General features: G+C 38.1%; 1 protein-coding gene across 1 annotated transcript in view; it reads left to right on the top strand.

The window, feature by feature from the left end:
• The window catches only part of ca10a (carbonic anhydrase Xa), a 240,071-nt gene that overhangs the window by 202,227 nt on the left and 14,221 nt on the right, over positions 1 to 23,623 (top strand). Inside the window, exon 7 of the mRNA XM_053341436.1 lies at positions 8,947 to 9,132. Within this exon, the coding sequence (XP_053197411.1) occupies positions 8,947 to 9,132 (186 nt within the window). The remainder of the gene's footprint in view (positions 1 to 8,946; positions 9,133 to 23,623) is intronic.

Raw genomic sequence — 23,623 nt, 5'->3', positions numbered from 1 at the left:
TCTCCCTAGACACATTTTCACTGTGTTATTAAATCTTTCCAAAATTGAAAACCCTACATGTACATCTGCTTCACACAGCGATTAGCCAGGTATGCAATGACGCCAAGGTACTGTACCTAGGATTTGGACATCTCAAGTTTTTGTTTGTCATTCTTCATAGAGGTACTGTCACTTTTTCAGTGCATATATGAGTTCAACACCATGAATTCCATTGTAGCAAAGGCTGCCTGAGTGTGGCCATTTGGAACAAGTATATACTGCTTTTACCATTAGACACGGGTGGACACTCTTTGTACAAATTAGTTCATTTCAAGTATACCCCAGCCTTAACTACACCATAGTTGCCATGCACAGATGTTGTGGAAAGATCGTGTTTGAGAAATGTTGGCGATGAACATAATGGGCTTTGCAAAATCTTCCAACATCAGCATCATGTCAGTTTGATTTGAACAAACGATCGACGCTGTCATTTGTGGAAAAGAAAGTCTGTTGAAATCTATTTCTAAATGCCTCAGATCTGTGTTGAATCTTTCTCATCATGTAGCTTTAGTGGAACGGCTCCACTGATATGTATGTCCATAACCTTACCAAGCTGCAACCCACACAGCTCCGCTTGTATTTAATTCATCACAGCCAGTCTCTTTTTCCCCCCTTTTTTCTCGTCTCTTTCTTTCTTTCCATCCTGCTCTGTGGTGTTCTGCAGGTACATCGTCTTCTAGCGCTATCCGTTCCATTTACTCTCCATATCTGCACACCTTAATGAAAGTGCGCCAGTCATCTTGTATTTTAATCAAATACATTACGCTTTCGCCATGATTCAGTGCTTACAGCTGCGGGCCTTTAGAGATGATATTAAAAGCCATCTGACGGTTGCTACTGCATGTGTGCACTTCACAGGTTCTCTCTAATGTATTCATGAAGCTTATCACCATTTCCACTACTTAGCTATTTTACAGTACGTGCTGGCTCATACAGTACTCTGACATATTAAAACTTGGGTGTAAGAGTTTCTGTCAGCTAAAACCCTTTTTCATTAGCTAATCATGGTTTTTATATTCAAGACACTCCATGTAAGTGGAGTAAAACTGGAGCCTAATAGCTGAACATATACAGTAGTTAGTGAAGACCTCTTCTTGTAACAAGGTGTAATTTACTCTATTGATCTGGGTGCTCGGATAATGATGATGTTCCTTGTGTTTTCTCATTACCAGCATGCAACTGATGTTTTCTATTACCGTACCTGCCCACTACTACCAAAGTCTGCCCCAGACAGTCAACAATCTCCTTTATGACTTGTTTACGTTCGCAAAGCTATTACCTCTAATGTGGTGGTGCATTGTGATCATCACCATCCGTTAAGGGAGGACCAGCATGCAGCGCAATTGTCCGTTTTCAGCTCCATCGCTCCTGGAAGCTTTTCGAAACAAATTAAAAGCAAGCTTTAGGCTGCTTGAACAATTAAAGAGGTTTACAGGAGATGCACAGCAGTGACATATGACAGGAGATACTGTGGCAAAGGTTGTGATTTGCATCAATGAACATAGAAAGCCTCAATATAAAATATAGGCATGTATACATGGGCTATTAGTGTGTTCCCATACTAAATAATGCTGGCTGTGATCTCTTCTCATCACTAAGCATCTAAAACAACTGATCCAATTCATTGGAATGGTGTTGTTACAGTGTGTGTGTGAGAAATGTTGTGGCTCAGAACTGATGCCGTTTGCTTGATTTCAGTTTCTATCTAAATTAAGCAGTGTTGGCAGCGTCCTGTGTTTTTAATACATTTGTTGTGACGAGGTGAAGTACTTGCCAATATATGTGCACATGTTTAACAGTGTGTAGTTCTGGATGTGTGTATGTTTGCAAGTGTCAGGCTGTTCTTTATGAGGCCTAAAGAGGATAAATCTTTAAGTGTTTGTTGATCCTAATATTAAAGGATTTGGTTAAAAGGAAGCATATTACGCTTTTTGTGATTTTCTGTTAATTATATACTGTTATGAGATAGGATATCTGTGCTAAACATGGTCAAAGTTCCAAAACTTGAGGTTAATGTATATAGGAATGATACCTGCAAGTCAAACCTGAGGGCTTCAACCTCTTTTAATGCTTCATTGGCAACAGTTTTTTCTACCTTGCCAACAAACTGATGTCAACTTGTCAATGGGAAGGGGTCCTTGAAGACACAGGAGTTAGAATAGCCTGTTTCAGATGGTTTCAGAGGCTGAACTGAGGGGCTGCATAAGGAGTCAGGGTGAGTTAAAGAGGGATTTTTTTAAAAACTGTAAATCATACAAAGCTGTTATAGTAGAGCCATAGATTTAGAATATATACCTTGGAATGTGAATACCCCCCCCTTAAATCGTTATACTTAGAACAGGAGTAATGGTCAATGGTCTTTTGCTCCTCTAAGAGATAGAGGAACAGACATGTATGTGTGTCTTCCAACCTGATCGTCATATTCACTCACTAAGAAGAGCATCCTGAATCCACATTCAGACCAAAACTGGCCTTGCAGTACAGCAGTGCAAGGGTCTGAGTTGGTGGGGGCATGTTGCTTGAGGTAACGGTAAGACAATAAAATATGAACCAGGAGGTTGTGTTGGAAATACAGATAAGTACTTTTAAAAACTTATCTGAAGCCAAAACAGTGCAAAGCGGTTTATAAAACTCACAGACAGGATTTTACAACTCTGGAAAGATATTACAGCAGATATTGTTTTATCTTTCGCCAAGTAAACAATATGATGTTCGCAATACAAAGTAAGTCAGGTTGCACTGAGACAAAAGTTGAGCCCAGTTCAACTTTTTTGCTGAGCTCTATATAGTACTCCAAGGGTTGCAGTTAAAGCCCTGCACACCTGGATGATTATGCTGCATTCATGTCAAATGGGATGGATGGTAGAGATGGTAAAGATCCCATATGTACAACCCCTAAGTTACAGGACAATTCAAGGCAGTTGTATCCATACAGAGATGGTCATGTAAAGGTGAAAAATACTTCAGATTGACAATATGACACCATATTAGATCTCTGCTCAGGTTGTAGTAGGGTGGAGCTAGGCTGAGATTTCTGTGAAGACACCAAACAACATGTAGTTATATAAATGATAAGGGTGTAACAAACCCCAACAGGAGAATCAGCCGGATGTCAATCAGCCACAGTCTGCACATACCCACACAATCCTGAGGAGGGGTTAGGAAAAACCTGTGTGGTTAGAATAACAATGAGTTGGATATACAAACCTTTAAGGTTACAGAGGTTTCATTTAAGGGGACATCATGTATGAATTCTATACCAGACTGATCAGACTGTTGATTTAAGGTCTGAGGCTGGAGTTACTCTATATTATTTTCATTGTCAACATACCACATGAAAAGACCAAAAGCAATAATGTGTTAGTCAGTCTCTAAATATTTTCTGACGTTTCTTCTCTGTCTGTGGCACTCTCAGACATACAATCAATACTTTAAAAAAATGAATCGTGAATATTTACTGTCAGTTTTTCAAATCCCTGTAATTTCCCATAACAGCTGAGCGCTATACTTTTTTGTAGATGTTACCCAAACAAGAAGATAAACTATATTTGTTTGGGGACTATTTTCCCATTTTCAGTGGCACATTATCACCTGACAATGTGCTTTTCAAACACTCACTTTTTTACATTAATGCAAACACTGTTATATTTCAAGAGCCTGAGTTAAAAGGAACCAAAAAGCAACAACTTCAGGGATAAAAAGCAAATTACAAAGCAATGTTATGCTCATGTCTCTGCTGGACTGTTGCCCTCCAATTGTATAGATTGTATAATCTCCATAGTTAAGAAGACTTGTGTAGGAGGAGACAGATGGTTCTATCAGTGTTGTTGTAACCCAGGTCACTAATACAGGAAGAACAATTACATAGATACTTGATACCACATTTCATACAGAATAGATTACTCAATACAAAACATGTAAAACTGTGTAAGTAGAGATACATCTACATCGAAATGTATCATTGTTTATAAATGATACAAGTGTTGTGTCTCTCATGATAAAAGTGTTGTGTCTCTCATAGAGAGGATTTGAACACCATGTATGACATTACTGTCCATGAAGGACTGAAGTGCAGTGACACATTTCATGATGTGATTTTGAAGCCATTAGAGTAAAAGTGAAGACAATATAATCAGTTTAATAGCATGATGTTCAGACATGAGTTTTACTGTTGTTTTTTACACAGCATTATATATAAGTTCCCTGCTTATCTGACAGGCAGGATTTATTTCTATGAACAGACAACAAAAGCACAGAGAGTAAAAATATAAAATCCACAATCTGTTTGTAATAATTACTTCACTACTCACAGAAATGTCGAGACTCCAAAGAATAATGAGAAAGCCAATTGGAATACACTGTCTATGCTTTGTTTGCAACCTTTCCACCGCATTGACTTTGTCTGATAATTGTTGCAGCAGAAACATGACAGTTGAAGTAAACAAGTTTTACTCAAGTGTGTGGGTATTCATTTTTATTTTATTTTATTTATTCTTCCCTTCTACTTGATAAATGTGGTTAAACGTCTTTGAACCCTTTACAGTTTTACTTGAAATATGAATGAGTTCTGTATTTTCATGAAGTACTCCAGAAATACTTGTATTTTTCTTTTCTTTTCAAAATCAGCATTTTAAAGTTCATCCAGGTCTGAAAAATGAAGCCATTGTGGAAGTGCATGCATTCTCTCTACTGGCCAACAGAGGGTGACTCCACTAGCTGCAAAAAGAAGTCTGATTATATGAAAGTCTATGAGAAAATGACCCTACTTCTCACTTTATTTATTAAGTGAAAAGTTTCCTAATGCGTTCATGGTCCCAATCACTAGTTTGAAGTCTCCTTCAATATAGAATGATGTTCATTTTGAAAGTTATGGGCCGATTTATTTTAAATGTGATGGTATGCCTTAGGGCGTAGCTACGTTGTGGTGCCACGGTGGCAACATTGGTTAGGTAACGTAACAATGGTGTAACCCCAGATTCACAGAGACATTAGCATTATCACAATTAACCAGAGACAAGTGACCAAGTTAGCTAGCTCTATACGGCGACTCCTGGCTCCAAAAATCCAAGATGGCGAATGTCAAAATGCAAGACTTCAAAACTGGAGACTACAAACCATCGTCCAAACGTCCATTATTGTTTAAAGTCTATGATTACACATACCATGGTGTTCTTTGTTATGCTGTTGTGAATACTTCACTTCACTAGCTGGGGATCATTGATCCCAGGAGATGAAAGAATTACCAATTAGAAAGCAGCTGCTTTTTTTCCTACTATATATGTTCTCTTCGCAGGCCTGTATCTCGCTTTCAGTGTAAGACAAACACGATTACTCTCCTCACCTCTGTCATTCCAACCACACTCCACTACCCTCGCCTCCCAGCCAGCATTTTTCCCTGACATGAGCAATCAGCCTAAACAACAGATATTGGCTAGAAAAAAGAAAAAAACTGCCATCTTGTGTACTGAGTGTACAGTGTTTGGTATGTGCAACAGTCACATGAAACAACAATGTGAAGATATAAGGCAGGCAAGAGAACCTCAATATTCCAACTGCTCTTTCTCTGTTCTGTGCTCTGTGGTGAAAATGTCCACACACTACTACTTCTTTTCATTATTAGGCCCCTCAGTGCCAATTTAGGCAAATTTTGATTGGAGCCATAGAAACATAATGTCTAAAGCAATTAGATTCTAGGCAATGTAAGCTTCTTGGCAGCAGTTTGGGCTAAATGGAAGCAAATCCCTGCAGCCACGTGCCAACATCTGGTTGAGAGTTACAGTAGGACTGTTCTCACAGGACAGCAACTGTCATATGTTCAGATGCCTAAAACAACCCATGTTTACCTGATAAGGACCTGCAATAAAAGGCTCTCACGATTCTCTTCTGTCAAGATGAAATATGAATGTAATTTGATGTTATATGTAGAAGAGTTAAGTCAAGGGCAGCTGGGCTTGATTTAGGTACTTGAAGAGATGTCATCTCTCATCCGAAAAGCTTCTTCACTTCTGACTGACTGGTGGGGAGCCATTTAACCTCTGCAAGGCCATTCATTTCATGAGAGTGGTTGTACATATAGTATCAGTACCAGCTGAAGGGTGATGATATACTGTCATCTCCCTCTCACTATTGTCTCTCTGTACTTTCGACTTTCATATACAGTAAAGGCAACAGAATAAACACAAACATTAGTGTGAGGTTTTTATTACACTGCAAATTAGGTGTGTGCTTCCAAACCATCGCTTTGACCTCACCTTAAAGCTACATTAATACATTTGTACTGTTTTTTGTCGCCACCTGGGCAGATTTCCACACCAAACTAAAAGTCATATTTGACGTATTACAGCCTTATAAAGTTATGGCAAACATGATACTCTAATCTAATGACACATCTAGAGCAACACTAGAATTCATTCATGTTTCTGTCCACCTGGCAAATTTTTTAGTCAAATATTCCCTGAGGGGATTGAAGAGTCAGATGATAATTCTCTGTGGATGTATCACTGAATGCCACACCTTTCACATCACACACAGTAATGTGATTGATCAGTCATAGTTTTTGTATGAAAATCTATCTAAACTTCAATTATAGTGCTGACAGATGGGTTATTTTGGAACATGTAAATGTAAATGTAAATGTACTTTATTTATACAGCCGTTTACAACAGTCCTTTCGGTGTACCATAGTGCTTTACAGCATGTGTCCATCATTACCAGGCTGCTATATTTTCTTTATTTCGGAAGCTTTTCAGAGGAACTACACAGAGAATCCAAAGACCTCTGCACCAATTTCCCCTCATTAATAATAACCAGAGGAAGTTTTAAAGGGGATGAGATTTTTCTGGCCTTTTCAGGGGTCTCACCTCATCATCATCCCCAGCCTCGTCAGGAAACCTAAAAGACTTTCCTTCACTCACTCCGCTCTACCTTTTCCTGTTCGGGCACTAAATCCAATACACCTCTCTCCTCCAGCTCCACGTACTTATCTCATCTTTGCATCGCTCCCTCTTCCTCTCTCTTTCTCCTTTCAAATCATTGATTTTTCAGAGGTTCTATAAAATATTTACAATGTGTGGGCAGACTTCTTTCTCTGGGAATTTAAAGGAAGGGTGGGCAGAGGGCGGGGGTGGGGGGTGGGCATGATTTTGAAAGCGAGTGGTAAAATGAATGAGGGGAGAGGAGGGGAAAGCAAAGGGAGTGGAAAGAGGAGAGGAAAGAGAAAGGCAGATAAGAGTGATGGAAGTCCAGCCAAAGTCATGCAGTGAATATCAATGCTTCACTTTGAAACAACTCCCAATTATAAATAAATAAAGAGTTACTGATAAAGTACCCTGGTAGTCGAAAGGTTACTGAGAATGACACGAAACTGCAACATCCCTGGTTTGATTCTAGCGAAGGACCTTTGTTGCATGTCATACCCATCTATCCCCTCATTTCCTGTCTGCCACTTCACTGCCCACTGTCTGATAACAGGTAAAAATGCCCATGTCTCCCTTAAAACCTTTTAAAGAATCAAGTGTGAGCATATTCTGATTATTTCAACCTTCAAAGGCAAAGTTCCTGTTTTATATTTTTTTATCTTTGCCTGTCCTTTCTTATCACTTTAGGCTTCAAACTCTTCTTTGTCTGGTGAACTGTTGTTGCACTTTACAATATTGCGTCTCCCACCTGCTTAGATTGCTGCCTAATTAAAAAAACCCTCAGGACTGTTCCAGCGTAAATCACTGAGCTTTGCTGATGAGACAAGACATGACAAAAACTCGACTTCCAAGGCTGTCAGAAATACAAGACAACAGTATCTCCTTATTACTGAAACTAAAGCCCATTCAGCTGTAGAAGATTTCGAGAGAACCCGATTTTCCTCATTTACTCACTTTTTTTTTTCAAAGTTCTTAATAAAAAAATAAGTCACTGCTCTGTCAGCCAAAAGACAGAGTGAGGCAAACAAAATAAGCGTATGGTAATAACTGTTCCACCGCTGCATGTTCAAATACCACTTATAAGACAGCAAACATTATTACAAACTGACTGTTTGGATTTCTTCTTTATTTTCTGTAAGAACCTGCAGTTTTTCAATAAATAAATACATACAATGATATTTCTTACCAAAATATATTATTCTAATAATGAGGTTGTGTTTTCATTCACATGCTGCACCTCATAAAGAACAACATGAGAGCAACAGCAGTTATTGGGTTTTTTTCCCAGAGAGTTCTGTGTTTAAATTCATTTTTTTATATGGAAGGGGGAGTATTCAAGCGAAGTAGCATGTTAAATTGCTTTTTAATAGCTTAAAATCTAAGAAATTACAAGTTAATTTGGGCTGGAGTTTGGTGGGCCAATAGCCTTTGGTTGAATGGTCAGTTGATAACAGTGATCTACAGCTGGAATTTCCGCAATTAGAGTTTTTTTTCTGTTTGTAGTCAGGACTTCTGTGCATTTGTATGCCAGTGGGAACATCCAGCTTCCACTTTATCATTATCTGGGAGGACATCTGGGTTGCAGGCAGGCATTTAAGCCAGTCTATGTCACATTTAAAAGAAGAAATGGCACATTCATTCTGTTACAAATAAAAAGCATCCATCTTAATTTTGCTGCTACAGCCTTACTTGGTATGATTAGTGTCTTTAGATAATACTGTGTAACTGACATTACTGTTACTTCTCCCCTTTGGCTACTGTTATACTATGTGTTACCATCTACTATCATACTGCAATCACTACATGTAACCATCAGTAGTACTTTATGGTATATATCATAAGTCATAAGCAGCATCTGTCGGCCATAAGCTGTGAGTTCTATGTTGAGATGTTCTGCCTCAGTTTCAATATGTATATTTCAATATGTACTGTAGTTTCATATGATTGCTTTGATTTTTTTATGAACGCTTCCTCGTCTGCTCTTCCTCAGGTGGGAGGGACCATGTACAACACAGGCCGCCACGTCTCTCTGCGATTGGACAAGGAGCACCTGGTTAACATCTCTGGCGGGCCTATGACATACAGCCATCGTCTGGAGGAGATCCGGCTACACTTCGGCAGCGAGGATGGACAGGGCTCTGAACACGTGTTGAATGGGCAGGCCTTCTCTGGAGAGGTGTGTGCACTGTGTGTGTGTGTGTGTTTGTGTTCATGTTTTTGTGATCTTTTTGGGACCACTGACTTTGTTGGGACCGGTAGTACTCATGGGGACCAAAGACCAGTTCTAATCTAATGATGTTAGGTTAAGGTTAGAGTTTGGGTTAGGCTGTTTACAATTAATGGAAGTCAATGCAACGCTTGACTAACTGGACTTTCATGGAAAATTACTGGCCAAGATAACTGCAGCACACACAAAACCAGTGGAGCCCTGTGTGTGTGGGTCTGCAGCGAGGCCAGACACCCTGCAATTCACCTCATTTCAGCAACAGCATGAAAGCTCATGCTGCCACGATGAGTGTGTCAGCCCAGATATTTCAAAAACATCAAGGTGAAAATGGAAATACTTTGCTGTTAATTGCATACACCTCCATGGTTACCAGCATACCAAAACACTTTTGCTGCAAGCCTTGATGACGCAGAATTAATGTTACAAAAGCATCCTCATTTTTACTAAATAGCATTACTGTAACTTTGACAGATGACTATTGCACTGAAGGATATCAATGTTATCACAAACATAAGATCTGACATATTATCAGTTTTTATTATAAAATGTTTAGCCAACAGTTTCCTATTTATTTTAGTCATTATATTGAAGTTATGTAAGTTTACAGTTGAAGCTAATGAAACTGTTCTTGAAGCTCTGAATCCCTAATATACTTTTACATTAACCCTTTACATACTGTTCATATTCTGACTCATAATTAGTCTCTATACAAATTCACATTCATAAATCCTCCTCAGTCATTAATTAATGATTAATCTTATGGAGAAAAAAAACATTCATAATCACTATTTTATGGTTCAGGTGAACATTTGATAGAATATGATGAATACAACAACTGTTTGTTTTTGTTTTTTTAAGATGTAATTTGTTTACAGCCCTTGAATGTAAAAAAATTACAGATTTGACCCTGAGCAGTATGTAAGGATTAAAGCATAACTTGCTGCACAGATGTACAGGTGTACTCCAGGACCCTCTGATATCACTGTTGGGGATGGATATAGAGCACATTTCTGACCACATCCGGTTAGAGGTGAAACAGGTTTCAAACTTTTAACCAGAATGAGCAGCAAAACATGCTTTTTCAGATATTCTTAATGAAAAGGACTTATCTGTCTGTCTGCATTACATACATGTCTCTAACTATACAAGACTCAGGTTATATCAACACAAACTAGCCAAAACATAGTCACATAGATACCAGTAACATTACCACAATCCATTTGATGATCTTGTAGGGTCTGATTTTATTTCATTTTATTTTCCCACCAAGTTGATTCAGTGTTTGGGTTAAACAAGCTCTTTCAGAAGCAGCCCAGTATATATTTCTGCACCACATCATTTACGTCCAGTGCTGACAATCAGTGTCAATAATTGAAGTACTTTGGCCTGAAAGAAAAGGATGTAAAATAGGGTTAACATATTCAACTTTCATGTTGGAGACTTGAAATTAACATTTTATAATAATAGTATAATAATAAACTTGGAGCACTTTTTAAAATCTTCACAAGGTAGTAAATACACAATTTATAAAATAACTGCATTAGAAAAGACTTTTTTTTCCTCTAGCCATGATCTTTCCCTGAATCTAACTAAGTGTATTTGTTGTCTAACCCTGACCACTCCTTTATTTTAGTTGATTTGCAAAAAACACGCTCTTCCCCCTAACCTCTGATGTAAAGCAGTAGCAGGAAACGCAGCTCTGTGCATAAAATCAAGACTTGGAAACACATTAAAGAAGAAGAAAGTGCAGCTAGGAAAAAGTTGATAATTGGGACTCCTAATTATTACTGCTGTATGGGTTGAAAAAATAACCCATGTATGTACTCTGGACAGCATTAAAATGCCTGACCAGCTCATGTAATATTAAAACGCCCCTCCCCACCCCCACTCAGGAATAATCTACACACGGTAAGCAGAATTGATTTTGGAAAGATTATTCATAGCAAAAACAGCTTTAAGCTCAAAAGACTAAATTGGACCTTGACGTAAAACCTTAAATCTTTGTTCCAGGTCTCTTAAGAGAATAAGTTATCTGATTTCAGCTTCACTATCATGTTTTTTTTATGTGTGTATTATTTTATTATTCAAAGCAGATTTTGGAAAGATCTTAATGAGCCAATCTGCAGCGATGGAATGTGAAACTCCGAAAGAGTTCTAACATGACAGCAGTGATTTTCATCCGTGCTTGAAGCGGTAACAAACTTGTCTGGGAGATGATGGTGAAGCTTTTACCTCTTTCACACACTTTCAAACACACACACACACACACACACACACACGCACACGCACACGTCTCACACACACTGCTGCCATTTTAAAATGTTTGACGAGTGAAACAATTAGCTTCCACGGCTTTGATTGTTCAACAAAATCATGAGTCACTCACGCCGCCGCCGCATTCCCACCACCATCATTATGTGAATAACCAATCTGTGTGGCAACAAAATAATTGCAGTCTTGACGGGCAAATTTATTATAATTAATGATAATAATTTATCCTCCCTCACATTCTGAGAGCTGATATTCGAATCATAATAAAACAAGTGTTTACTGCATCCTTCAGGGTGGAGGGAGCTGTAACACACACCTCTCTCTCTCTCTCTCTCTCTCTCTCTCTCTCTCTCTCTCTCTCTCTCTCTCTCTCTCTCTCTCTCTCTCTCTCTCTCTCTCTCTCTCTCTCTCTCTCTCTCCCTCTCTCTCTCTCTCTCTCTCTCTCTCTCTCTCTCTCTCTTTCACACACACACACACACAGAGAGAGAGAGAGAGAGAGTGTTTATGGAGCCTTCCTCCAGGGCTTCATGTTTTATTTCACCCATCCCCTCAGTCACCGATTTGCCCTTTGTGGGTTAACAGTGTGTTGGAGGCGTTGCTCTGAACCCAGCAAAGAGGCTCCGGAGAGATTTGCACTTTACGACTGTTACTGTGTCTGAAATGTGATGTCACTCTGTTGCCACGTTGCACATAACATCACCCAAGACAGGAAGGCTAAGAAAAGTAAATGGTTGTATTGATGGTAAATACATAATTTCAACAGGGGATTGGAGGACATTGTTATTTTGCCTCTGATCTGGCCTGGTCTATACATGGAGCTGGACACGAAGCGCTGCAGACATTATTAAGGGTAGAGGGGAGAAAATTGCCCTCCTTTGCAATTTTTTTGATGGGGTGGGCACTTAATATACTTTTTGTGGTTTTCTGTTATTTGTATACTATAAAGATGTCAGATACCTATGCTAAAAGCAGCATCAGGTTTGGTCAAATGTACATTTTGTATTTTTGTTGGTTTATGTCATTTGTACCATTTTTTACCAAAAGTAAGACTGAATGCTCCTGGAAATGTCAAATGGTGTAACCACAAAATAATTAAATAAATATTAAATATGTTATCCACCGACAGGGTATTTATGTATACAAATAATTACTTAATTTTAAAAAACTGTAAATGGTTTCTGATTGACATGATTAAGAATATTTTTTATGGTTACACCACTTAGACATTTTTGCCTCTAATACATGCTCTCAAAATGGATTAAAACAGACATTTTGTTCTGGGTCCACAAAAAATAATGAATAAAATAAAATAAAAATTAAGAATACCCAAATAAAATAAAAGATGAATAAAACATAATAATTAAATAATAAGATAAAGTCACTATAAAATAAAGTGCGTAAACTTGTAAACGTGAGGAGGGGTATCAAAAAGAAAACAAAGATGACATTATTACATGTCATAAATAGCCAAAACTATATTTCTGTCTTTGCATTTATTGTATTTAATTTGAATGATTTGACTGTATGTCAGTGTCTGTCTCCAGTAAATGACACTGAAGGTAATCTCCAGTAGGGTTAGTGCAGAAACTAACACAGCAGTTCTTTTGTTCATCTTGAAAAAGTACAATGACCATTTTATTTATTTTTTAACAACCCATGAGTTCATAGTCCTGTTCTCCCCTTTTCAAAGCACAGCCTTGCTTGAAGGTATGTGGTCCAAATTCAGTATCAGTCTCCAATCACAGTCTGTATTGAAGGAGTTCACAATTGCTGTTTTTTTCCCCAGTAGAATAACTGGCTGCGCCGCTCACATAGACTTGATAGTTGTAGCTGCTGCTACTGTAGAACTGCCAAACCACAGGGAAAACAAGTTCAACAGAGGTTGCTAACAGATGTTTTTTTTTCTACATCCCATTCCCTTTTGCCATGTTCTCCTCTCTCAAACAACTGTTTCTGAGTGAAATGGCAACTAGAAAACATCCTCCGCCACCTCCCCTGACAGCCCACCCCAGCCTTTTTCTGAGCGAGAAAAAACTGTGACTTCAAGGTCCAATATAATGTTTTATAATCGAAAATGCAGAAAATTCCCTTTCTTTCTCTCTTTCTCTCTTTCTCTCTTTCTCTCTCTCTCTCCCTCTCCCTCTCTCTCTCTCTCTGGTTTTATCTCGCCCCCATCTGCAGATGAGTGGCTGTGCATGTCCTTGAAACGTGAACAAAGGGAGAAATATTAAAACTTTTTTAAAGCAAAGCATCCTTCTGAAATGGAATGAAAATGGCAGCCTGTGGGAGGACATGGGGGGGGGGGGGGGTATGGCGGTGTGTATGTGTGTGTGTGCATGTGTGTGTGTGGGAGCATTAACACTCTAAAGCCTTCGTCCTTAAATCATCCCGTCATATCTCCTCATTCATCGTGCCTTTTTCTTTTTCTCCATTTTGCTTGTGTGTGTGTGTGTGTGTGTGTGTGTGTGTGTGTGTGTGTGTGTGTGTGTGTGTGTGTGTGTGTGTGTGTGTGTTCAATCCAGTATCACTTTCTTACACACTACGGTCCATGATAGTAAAAGATCACATTTCAAACTTAAAAAACATTAAACACAGCCTCAGATGGTACAGATACACACATATATAGACAATTACTATAGACGTTGTCAGGATGAACCAGTGCATCAAAGATACTTTAGCCAGTCTCCACATGCATTTGTATTCATAGGATTTCTTATCATTCTTGAACATGAACCCAAGCGTTTATGCAGATGAATATATGACCAGCACTATAAAATGTTGGAACACACAATGACATCCTTATGACGTTTGACGTGACTGTCTATCTGCAGAGGTATAATGTAGAAGAGTAATAAACATGGTCTCATCATGGTTGAACTGAAAAAACAGTACAATCTGTGGAGTTGCCAAAATTAAACTATAGTCAGGTGTCCGTATGAACCATTTTTCCTGATGTAATCATTCCTCCTGTTCATACTGACTATTAAAAGACCTCCTTCTAATGTGCTTTCAATGGAAGTGATGAGGACTAAATCCACAGTGTGTCCACACAATCATTTAAAAGTCTCTGATCAGCTTCTATTGAGCTTCATCAGTGTGAGTTAGTCATATCAAGTGATATCTGACACATTTACAGGCTTTTTACCATCAAATTCCCTCTTTGTTTTTCTTCAGACAGTGTGTCCTGTTAAGCTGTGGTGGAAGTATAGTAACAAAAAGACTTTGTCACTAAAACAGACTGTAACGTTGAAACATAGAAGATGAAGATTTGACTCATTTGGACGCTGAAGCTTCATATTAGCTTAAGATCAACTGTTAAATACATTTTTACACAGAAGGAGGACTGTGGATTTAGTCCTCCATCACTTCCATTGTAAGTACATTATGAAGGAATCTTCTAATGGTATGAACAGGAAGAATGATTACAGCAAGAAAAACGGGTTTCAGTGTTAATTTTAATGCCTGACTATCGTTGTAAGACACTTGAAAAATTGTCTTTTATTTTATTAGGTGCAGATGAGCTAATGTTTAAGAAACAACTGTCCCACTTTGAAAATTCCATTTCAGTATGGTATCTTATGTTGATCAGGGCAATGCAGATGTAAATGTATACAGAACACATTGTAATTGCAATCTGCGTAATCCATGGTTGTATTAAAAAGACAGGATACTAAGATGGTGCTCCATACTTACATACATTCCACATTGTTTAGTCCTCTCACACATGAATAGCATGAAATCATTTACTGACACAGCTCTTCTAGTCTTTTCACATTTTATTGGACTTAATGGATCAAATTCTCTCCTCCAAACTAATAAAAAAAAGTGTAGATTTTAAGGAAGAATCATGGTTTGGGTTTCAAATGACATGGGGAATTTTGTCATTTCGGTTACACTTGGTGAAAGGAATGATCGCATTCATTTTAAAAAAGCCAACGTTGATTGTCTGTAGAAAACTGAAATTTACAACAATATTTACAGGATTAGGGGACATTTAGGAGATTGGGGGACCTTCGTTGTCAAGGTTACATTGATATATACTTGGTTAAGGTTATAGAATGACTGCAGTTCATGGTTTAAAGGTCATTTGAAAAGCCATATTTTTCCTAATTTCTAATACAGAAAAAAAGATGAATCATTTAATGTTCATTTTCTCGTGATCGTGGAGAAAAGACCTGCAATTCTGACTGTGGCCACTACACCAAAATCCCCCCACAGCCAGGTACTGTTCCAGCAGGCTTGTAGTTGTAGTTGAAACTAAGTAAAGCCCATACAGTAGCATTGCTTCCACTAAATCTGCTTACCTAATTAGCATATATAGAGATCTAATCACAATATGGACAGAATGATACCAGCTACTAATAACATGTGATTATATGGATAATGTATCCAGATACGGATTGCATGTTAATACCAGGGGGATCACAAACAAATGTTACCTAATCTGCTTTGTTCAGGTGATTCACTCACAGAGATTCAACAATGAACACAATTCCAAGTTGTAAATATACTTGTATATGTGGAATATTTGATGTGTATTCAAGTTGGTATTCAAGGTATTACTTTGTGTCACCATAATTTATACTACTACGAATACTGTGTCTATTGTGTCTAAATGAAACACTTATCACAAGCATTGAGACATGTTTCTCCTTATTTTACCTCATTGTTTACTTTAAAGGAATCTCCACTTACGCAGAGCAAAAATACAGATTTCTAATTATCATTACATCATCATTACACTCTTATTTTGGATTAAATCTGATGTTAAAGTCAGCAGCCTCGTTGGGAGAATATACCGAACAGCAGAAAATAGAACCGAATCATCTGCATACATAAGACGATTAATTACGAGATTACCAAGAACACTGTGCCTCCTGTCTGAATATAGTGTGTGTTTACAAGTGAAAGAGAGACTAATGTTGTGTTGTGTATCGGCTGGCTGCCATACAAAACATTTCAGTACCAGGGGGGTTAATTTATGCTCTGTGTGAGTCCCCAGAGCTGCTTCACAGTCTAATCTGAAAATGAAACACCTTGGTCTTTTAATAAGTGCTAAAATATTCTAAATATTATTCCTCCAGTGCAGGTCGGCTCATGGTTCTACTCACTCAGAGAAAACTCAGTCATCCTATTATTCTGCTAAAGAAAATCTTCAGATTACTCTTTTATTTATATGGTAACGTGAATAAATGACCTAAGGTTTGACCAACGCTAAAGCTGATAGACTGTTGATATCAATATTTTAATGTTTGAAATCCAGTCAAATGTGTCAATAGAACGTGCCAAGGTTAAAAGCTCAAAGTGGTGCGAATGTTTGGGTGTGTACTTTACTGCAATGCCAACACTTTTCTAAAGCGTTGAGATTGATTTCCTTACTTCCAGGCAATCACTGCTTTGTGTTCATTTCAGTCCACTGTACTTGAAACATAGGTGATCCATCACAGGGAAGAATTCAGCTCTTTTAGTTTTTGTCAGCGTTATGTTGAAGCACAGTCACTCAGGGACTATATTGCAAACACTTGCCGCTGGTACGTTCAAGGACACTCTGACATTTGAGTGAACTAACTAAAAAAAAAAAAAATCAACTTTAATTCTACACACAACCACATTCACATTTGTTTCATAGATTTCTATATTTGTTTTGTTTTGTTTGTCTTTTACAGATGTTTGCTTTTCACCAAATGACATCTTCAACTTGAACTTTATTGCCCTTGTGTTGCTGCTACATCAGTCATGTCCAAACTATTCCATAAAGGGTCTACAGGTTTTTGTTTCAATTAAAGACCATGCATTATCCGACCAGTCAACAGCCTGAAGACTGACATTAGTTAATTAAATGAGTGAAGCCTGGTGTGTTCCTGTTTGGTTGAAATGAAAACCTGCAGCCACATGACTCTTTGTGAAATAGTTTCAACATGCCGGTGCTAGGTAAAATATAGAATACACAGAATCTTAGGAACACGGACAAAGATACATCAGATCTCACACTGCAAAATGTCTTCAAGTCTCATGTTTGTGCCTTAAAATCAGATTTTTCTTCTAAATATAATAATATAACCACTTGATCTCACCGTAGTTTCTTTTGTTTCATGATCAGTAGTGTCTAGTCTGACAGGGAACCTTTGCTGTATGTCATGTATGTTTCTTCTCATCCCTATTTTTGTCAACTCTAATAAAGAACATAAAAAGTCCCCCCAAAAAAATATTTTAGAAAATACACCAGCGGGGGGGGGGGGGGGGGGGGGGGTCTTAAATCTGGTTTATGTTCACAACTTCAATGTGCCAAAATGAGAAAGGAGGTAAAAATAAAGAAAATAAAGGTGACTTGACAGTTTCAAGTCTCTGTTTCAACTTGATTTTAATGTTGTAATAAAATGAAAAAGCCATGCCAGCAGCTCCGTGAGGCTGTGTTAAGGCACAGCAGAGCTTTGAGCTAAGTACTAACTTCAGCATGATCAACATGCTCAGTTTGAGCAGGTACTGTATAATGTTTACCATGATTATCTTCCTTTTCCTTGTTAGCTTACCAACATGTGCTAATCTCTTGTAGAAGTGAGACAATAGAGACGCGTGCACTAAACAAAGTGTAGGTGAAGATAATGGGAGTATCATTAGTTTGTCAGGTCTTGGGTCACAAATCAAGGTTTTGGGGGGAAATGGACAAGTTCTGACCTGATAAAAAAAAAAAAAAAAAAAAATATATATATATATATATATATATATATATATATATATATATATATATATAAAAATCAGGGGATCCATAAAGTTATTACAGTTCTTCCTGAGGAGGATATTAATGTATGTACAAAATTTCATGGCAGGGCATCCAATAGTTCTTGTGACATTTCACTCTGATTTGAAAATGTTCAACCCTGTAGAAATTACATTCATATACAACTAAATTGCATTCCAAATTCCTACATTTTGCTAGACATGATTATGCTTTAAACATAATGTTGGCACAATCAAATTTTCTCTCAACATAATAAGACATATTGTTAATCAAAATGTTTGGTAAATTGCAAAAATGTTGATACTACAGGGTTTTTAAATGTAGAGACTACAGCAATATTAAACTTTTTATGATTATGTTTAGACTCTGGCAACACTTGGTTATGGTTAGGGAAAGATCATGGTCTCTGTTTAATACAGAAATAAGTCTGCAGTGACTTGAAGTATAGCAGGATTCTTACCATTTAAGATACAGGCATAGGCTTTGTTTGCCTATACCCAAGCACAAGAATCAGGATGCAAACCCGGTCTTTGTTGTCAAAGTTCTGCATCTTACATGCCTACCATTTCTTCCCCTGACTTCAGAGCGATATATATAAATGTAGAACTTCATTCATTCAAAAAAAACATTACCTGTGAACATAATCCAGACATCAATTACATTTGGCAACACAACTTGATTGGGATGTTTAGCCGTATATGAACGTCATTTCTAGGAAGCAGGGTGCAACCTTTTTAACATGGTGATGACACTCTCTCTGGGGGCCAACACTAAGGATTCATCCTCTGAGAAACATGAATACTTTTACTATGGTAATGATCTCCAAACTATTCCATAAAGGTCCATGTGGCTGCAGGTTTTCATTCCAACCAAGCAGACAGACAGTTGATTGGTCGAATCGTGTGCTCTTGATTGGTTGGAACAAAAACCTGCAGGCACATGCCTGTCCAATGGCATTCCAGACAATACTGTATTTGTCAAAATATCAGTCTGCACAAAAGTGGTGGACCTACCAACTGGTTGACATCACCACCACAGCTGCCCACTTCTAGCATGGCTAAAGTTATACTTTGGTTGATTGTGTGTTTTTGTTCTTGTATTATTGCCAGCCATTTTCCAAACACCTTCACATCTAAGATTACAGTTTTGGTCTAGTGTGTCGTATTCTTCTATGTCTTTGTACAGCTTCTTCACATGTTGTCCAGGGATAAGATTTACTTGAAGAACACAATGAAAGTATAAAAGTTAAAACTCCACTCCATCAGCTTCTAGTGCTTATCAAAGGTGACTATGATCGTGAAGAAAACATACTTTAGAGAAATAAAGACCTTCTCAGTTTACTGTTGCTCTTCAGTACCTCCATATCAGAGAGCTATCATCTTTTAAAGAGCTATCATTCCAGCAACAAAAGACCAGGACTGAGGAGAGAAAACTCTATTGTAAGCCATTATTACACTGCTAAAGACCTTTCATTATTTCTTTTTCCCTCACTTTTCATCAGCATCAGATGAGACTCTGCAGTGTGGAAAATCTTTGAAACGCAAATAATATTGAGCAGATTTTTCCTTCACCTGAGACGTGTAATGAAATTAAGAATCGATCCGTCTGACCTTTCCACACCCGGTATTGACATCAACTGATGAAATATTATGATGACGGACAAAAAATCTTACATGGTGCATGGTGCATTCAAATGATATTAGTGTAAACAGATTAAATTAGAATTACCGCTAATGAATTCAACAGAGAGTTAGCCCCTTGCTAAAGAGGGGATACAGCTTTATTTAATACAAATCTTTTTAAGTGTTTGAGAAGCATTCGTCATAAGCTGCTGTTCAAAACATTTGAAACAGCCATCAATCAGAGACACACACCGCTTCAAACACTGTCACACACATGGAAAATCACATTGGGCTAATAATACTGCGGCAGATTATCTGTCACACGGCTTCTGATGAAGAAGCTTGCTCTGTTTTATTTTCTCTTCCCTCTAATTATCATTAATCACTTTTAAACAGCAGATTTCGCTCGACATCTGCACTGCGGCGTCCTAATTGTGGTGGAGCTTGGATTAGAATCACATCGGAACATCAGCGCACAGCTTGTTCTGAGGAAAAACAGAAATAAATATGAATGAAGGAAGCCGACTAGATTCGGGATTATGTTCAATTACCAATGCAGCATGTGTGTTAATGTGGATGATGGATTGAAGGATGATGATTTCTGAAAATGTCAGCTTGAGCTTCAGCAGGGTTCTGTTATACCAGTACAGCACCTGCATAAAAAGCAATTAGCAAGGTAGTTCCATGTGCATAATCAGAGTGTGATGGGTGTATATGTGGTAGTAGCAGGCCTTGTCTGTTTGTTAGTTTTATGGATCTACGCCCCAGTTAATCTGTAGAAGGGAGGCTGGATGGATGGAAGTTGAGATGGAGGGTGTCATTTCAAGCCCAGCGCTTTTAAACCCCTCTCACCGTTAGCGCCGAACACCTCTCTTCTACTATCGACTTGCTGTCTTCATATTTCCCTACCCCCAGGGCCAGGCCAGCCATCATGCCATAAAGAGGCTGTCATGACCCCTTCAGACACTAATACACACACATCCATACACTACAGATGAGGGCACTGGCTATTTGAGTAGTAGTGACCCTAACATGCAATTCAGTGTTGTTTCAAATCATCCTGTGCAGGTTTCATTGCAAGTTTGGGAAACTGAAGCCAAAAAAATTGTGACAGTGGCCAAAGAGCTGCTAACACACCAAAGAGCTGTATTTTTATAATGGAAATTTTGAGTGTATGATGTCAGTCCAAATGGGGTTTCAGAGGCTTTTCCAGAGAGACCAATATCAATATCCAATGGACCAACAGAAACCCAAACAGAGAAATTCACTAACCAAATTTTTAGTAGAAACCGTCGTGTTCCACAACTGGAATGCACCATTATACCTTTTTATGGTCATCACTTTGAGAATTTGAAATTACATGCTTGGTTTTCCCTCATGAAACTACTGGAACAAAGTTCTTTCTACCTTCCACAACTTTTAAAACCACATTGCAAAGTTCTTATTTTATTAATTACTGTATAGCAATTGTACGTCAATCCATCACCTGCTCAGCTGAATCAGGCAGATCCTTAAACTTCTTATCTCATTATCAATATAGCTAATGAATGATGGTTTAAACCTTATCACCTCATTAAATACATGGACTGTGTTGGTTAAATTGTGCTACTGCTTGTTTTCCCTTAAGCTTAATAAGCCTATATTTTGTTTTTTAAATGTAATAATCTTATGACATTAGCAAAGGTCTTTATCTCAAGCGAGGTGAGGTACCTCCTCTGTAAACGTTGCCGGGAGATCAGCTGTTGCTAATTAGTGTTAATTCCATAAATTTGCCCGAAGACCAAAATAAAATGTGGCGAGTGTTCTCTTGCAAATGACTGTTTTTGTTAAAATGATAAAGCTAATCTTGTCCCATCAACTCCAAAGAGGTCAGTGGACAGCTAGAGAACAATCAGAGACATTCATATACAATGCGTTATAGTTAAGTACTCTTCTTTGTAGATACTTTGTACACTATGTACTTACTTGTGTAGTGCGCAAATTTCAACAGGTTAGTGTTGTCTCAATTACAACATCTACGACCGCCATTTCCAGTTTGAACAGTGATCCCTATCCTTCTGCTCCGTAGCCAAGATAGTGTGGTCCATAGTGTCCATAGTTCCACACTCAACTTTTGGACCGTTTTGAGTGCACCATCCAGGTACTCATAGTGCACTACGATGACGTGTGTGATTTGAGACACAGCAATAATCTCCCGCCATGTACAACCAACTGTCACAGGACTTAAGTTTCAACTTGGTGTGTTCGTAGCTTCTTACTCAGCGAAAAGTGATTGCAGATCTGGTCTTGACCTTTGAGTTTGAGTTATTTCTAACTTTACCTATTTAGAAATGCTGTGAGCTAGAACTCATGCGATTTAATAAGGGATTCAAAAGGATTTGGATTTGATTAGCAGATTTGATACTGTTTTGACATTCAGTAATATGCTTATATGCTTATATCTTCTAATATCCGTCATCTCTTTGCCATCACAATCTGTATAATAGCATTAGGAACAGTGTTATGGCTGAATTTTAATAGACTGTACCTGTTAATTGAGTTGAGGTGCTGTACTGTATTCAGTAGTTAGTGAAAGTCTGTTTGAATAGAGCGACACAGTGATGAATGGTGTAATGTTGGAGGCCTCGCCAACATGCTCCTCTTTCTTCAACTGTTTCTGTATCTAATTATAACCTCTATATTCTCCCTATTTTACCTTGCATACCCCTCTTATTTTCCTCTCCATTTGGCAAACATTCTCACTTTATTATGGCCCACACAGGCCTTTTATTGCCCACCAGCAACAAACTTTGCACAATTTGTCATTGAGGCAGTGTGGATGAGTTCTTTTGGCTGCCTCTGCCGCTCTCACCTAAAAATCTAATCAGTTCAACGTAGGGCCCTAATCACTTCCTCTCTTGCCTTGATTGCATTTATAGACGTTCTGTCGCTCTGCGCTCCCCAATCGAGCATTTCATAATTACTATCCTCTTACATTTGTTTATTTATATCCTCTGGTACAGTATGAGCCAAGGCCTTTGCCAATGAGTGAGGATGAGAAGTTTATGGAGGTGGGAAGAGAAACACTGGGAGCCTTTTGGGAAAGATCTGAAAGCATTATCACATCTTTGTGCTTGAAATAAGTACTTTACCAACTTTGCATTCACAGCAGCTTGTTGTGTATATTACTAATAAAATATAGAAGTATTACAGCCGAAAGGCACTGAATTGTAAGCGTTAGATTAGAGTTTTATGGCTGTAAATTGTGTTAATTTGGGTAATGAGGTTGGTGAGTTTATAATTTTGGAACAACAATTTAAGTCTCAGCAACAGCTCTTACAAATTTTACTTAGCGCTCATAAAATAAGGGTTCATGAAGTGCCACAACACTGTATAGTAGTTTATAATGTTACGAGATAATTTTTACAACTCTGGGAAGTTATCACAGCGATATTCATTTTACCTTCTGTTGTGAGAACTGTGAGGCAAACCATAGAAATGTGGTGTTCACATTAGAAAGTAATCTACAAGGAATGCACCCTTAACATACTTGACTGGCCAACAAAGAGCCTCAGCACATTGAAGCTGAGCGTGCCCTTAGAGGTTGTTCTTGTGGCTAGTACCTTTAGAAAGCCCTTTTCCACATCAGAATTTTTCTGAAATTTATTATCTGGCATGCACATGATTGGTCAGGTGTACAAAGGTGAGAGAGAAAGCTTCTCTGTGAAGCTTTTTTAATTCATTCTACACACAAATATTTCCTTCATTGATCATGTCTACAGCTTGAATGCAACCCCGTGAACGAAGAGGCCGTCCAAAGGTGCGCGCC

Source organism: Scomber japonicus, chromosome 20 (genome assembly GCF_027409825.1).
Source record: "Scomber japonicus isolate fScoJap1 chromosome 20, fScoJap1.pri, whole genome shotgun sequence".
NCBI lineage: Eukaryota > Metazoa > Chordata > Actinopteri > Scombriformes > Scombridae > Scomber > Scomber japonicus.
This window is presented reverse-complemented; position numbering and strand designations above follow the sequence as displayed.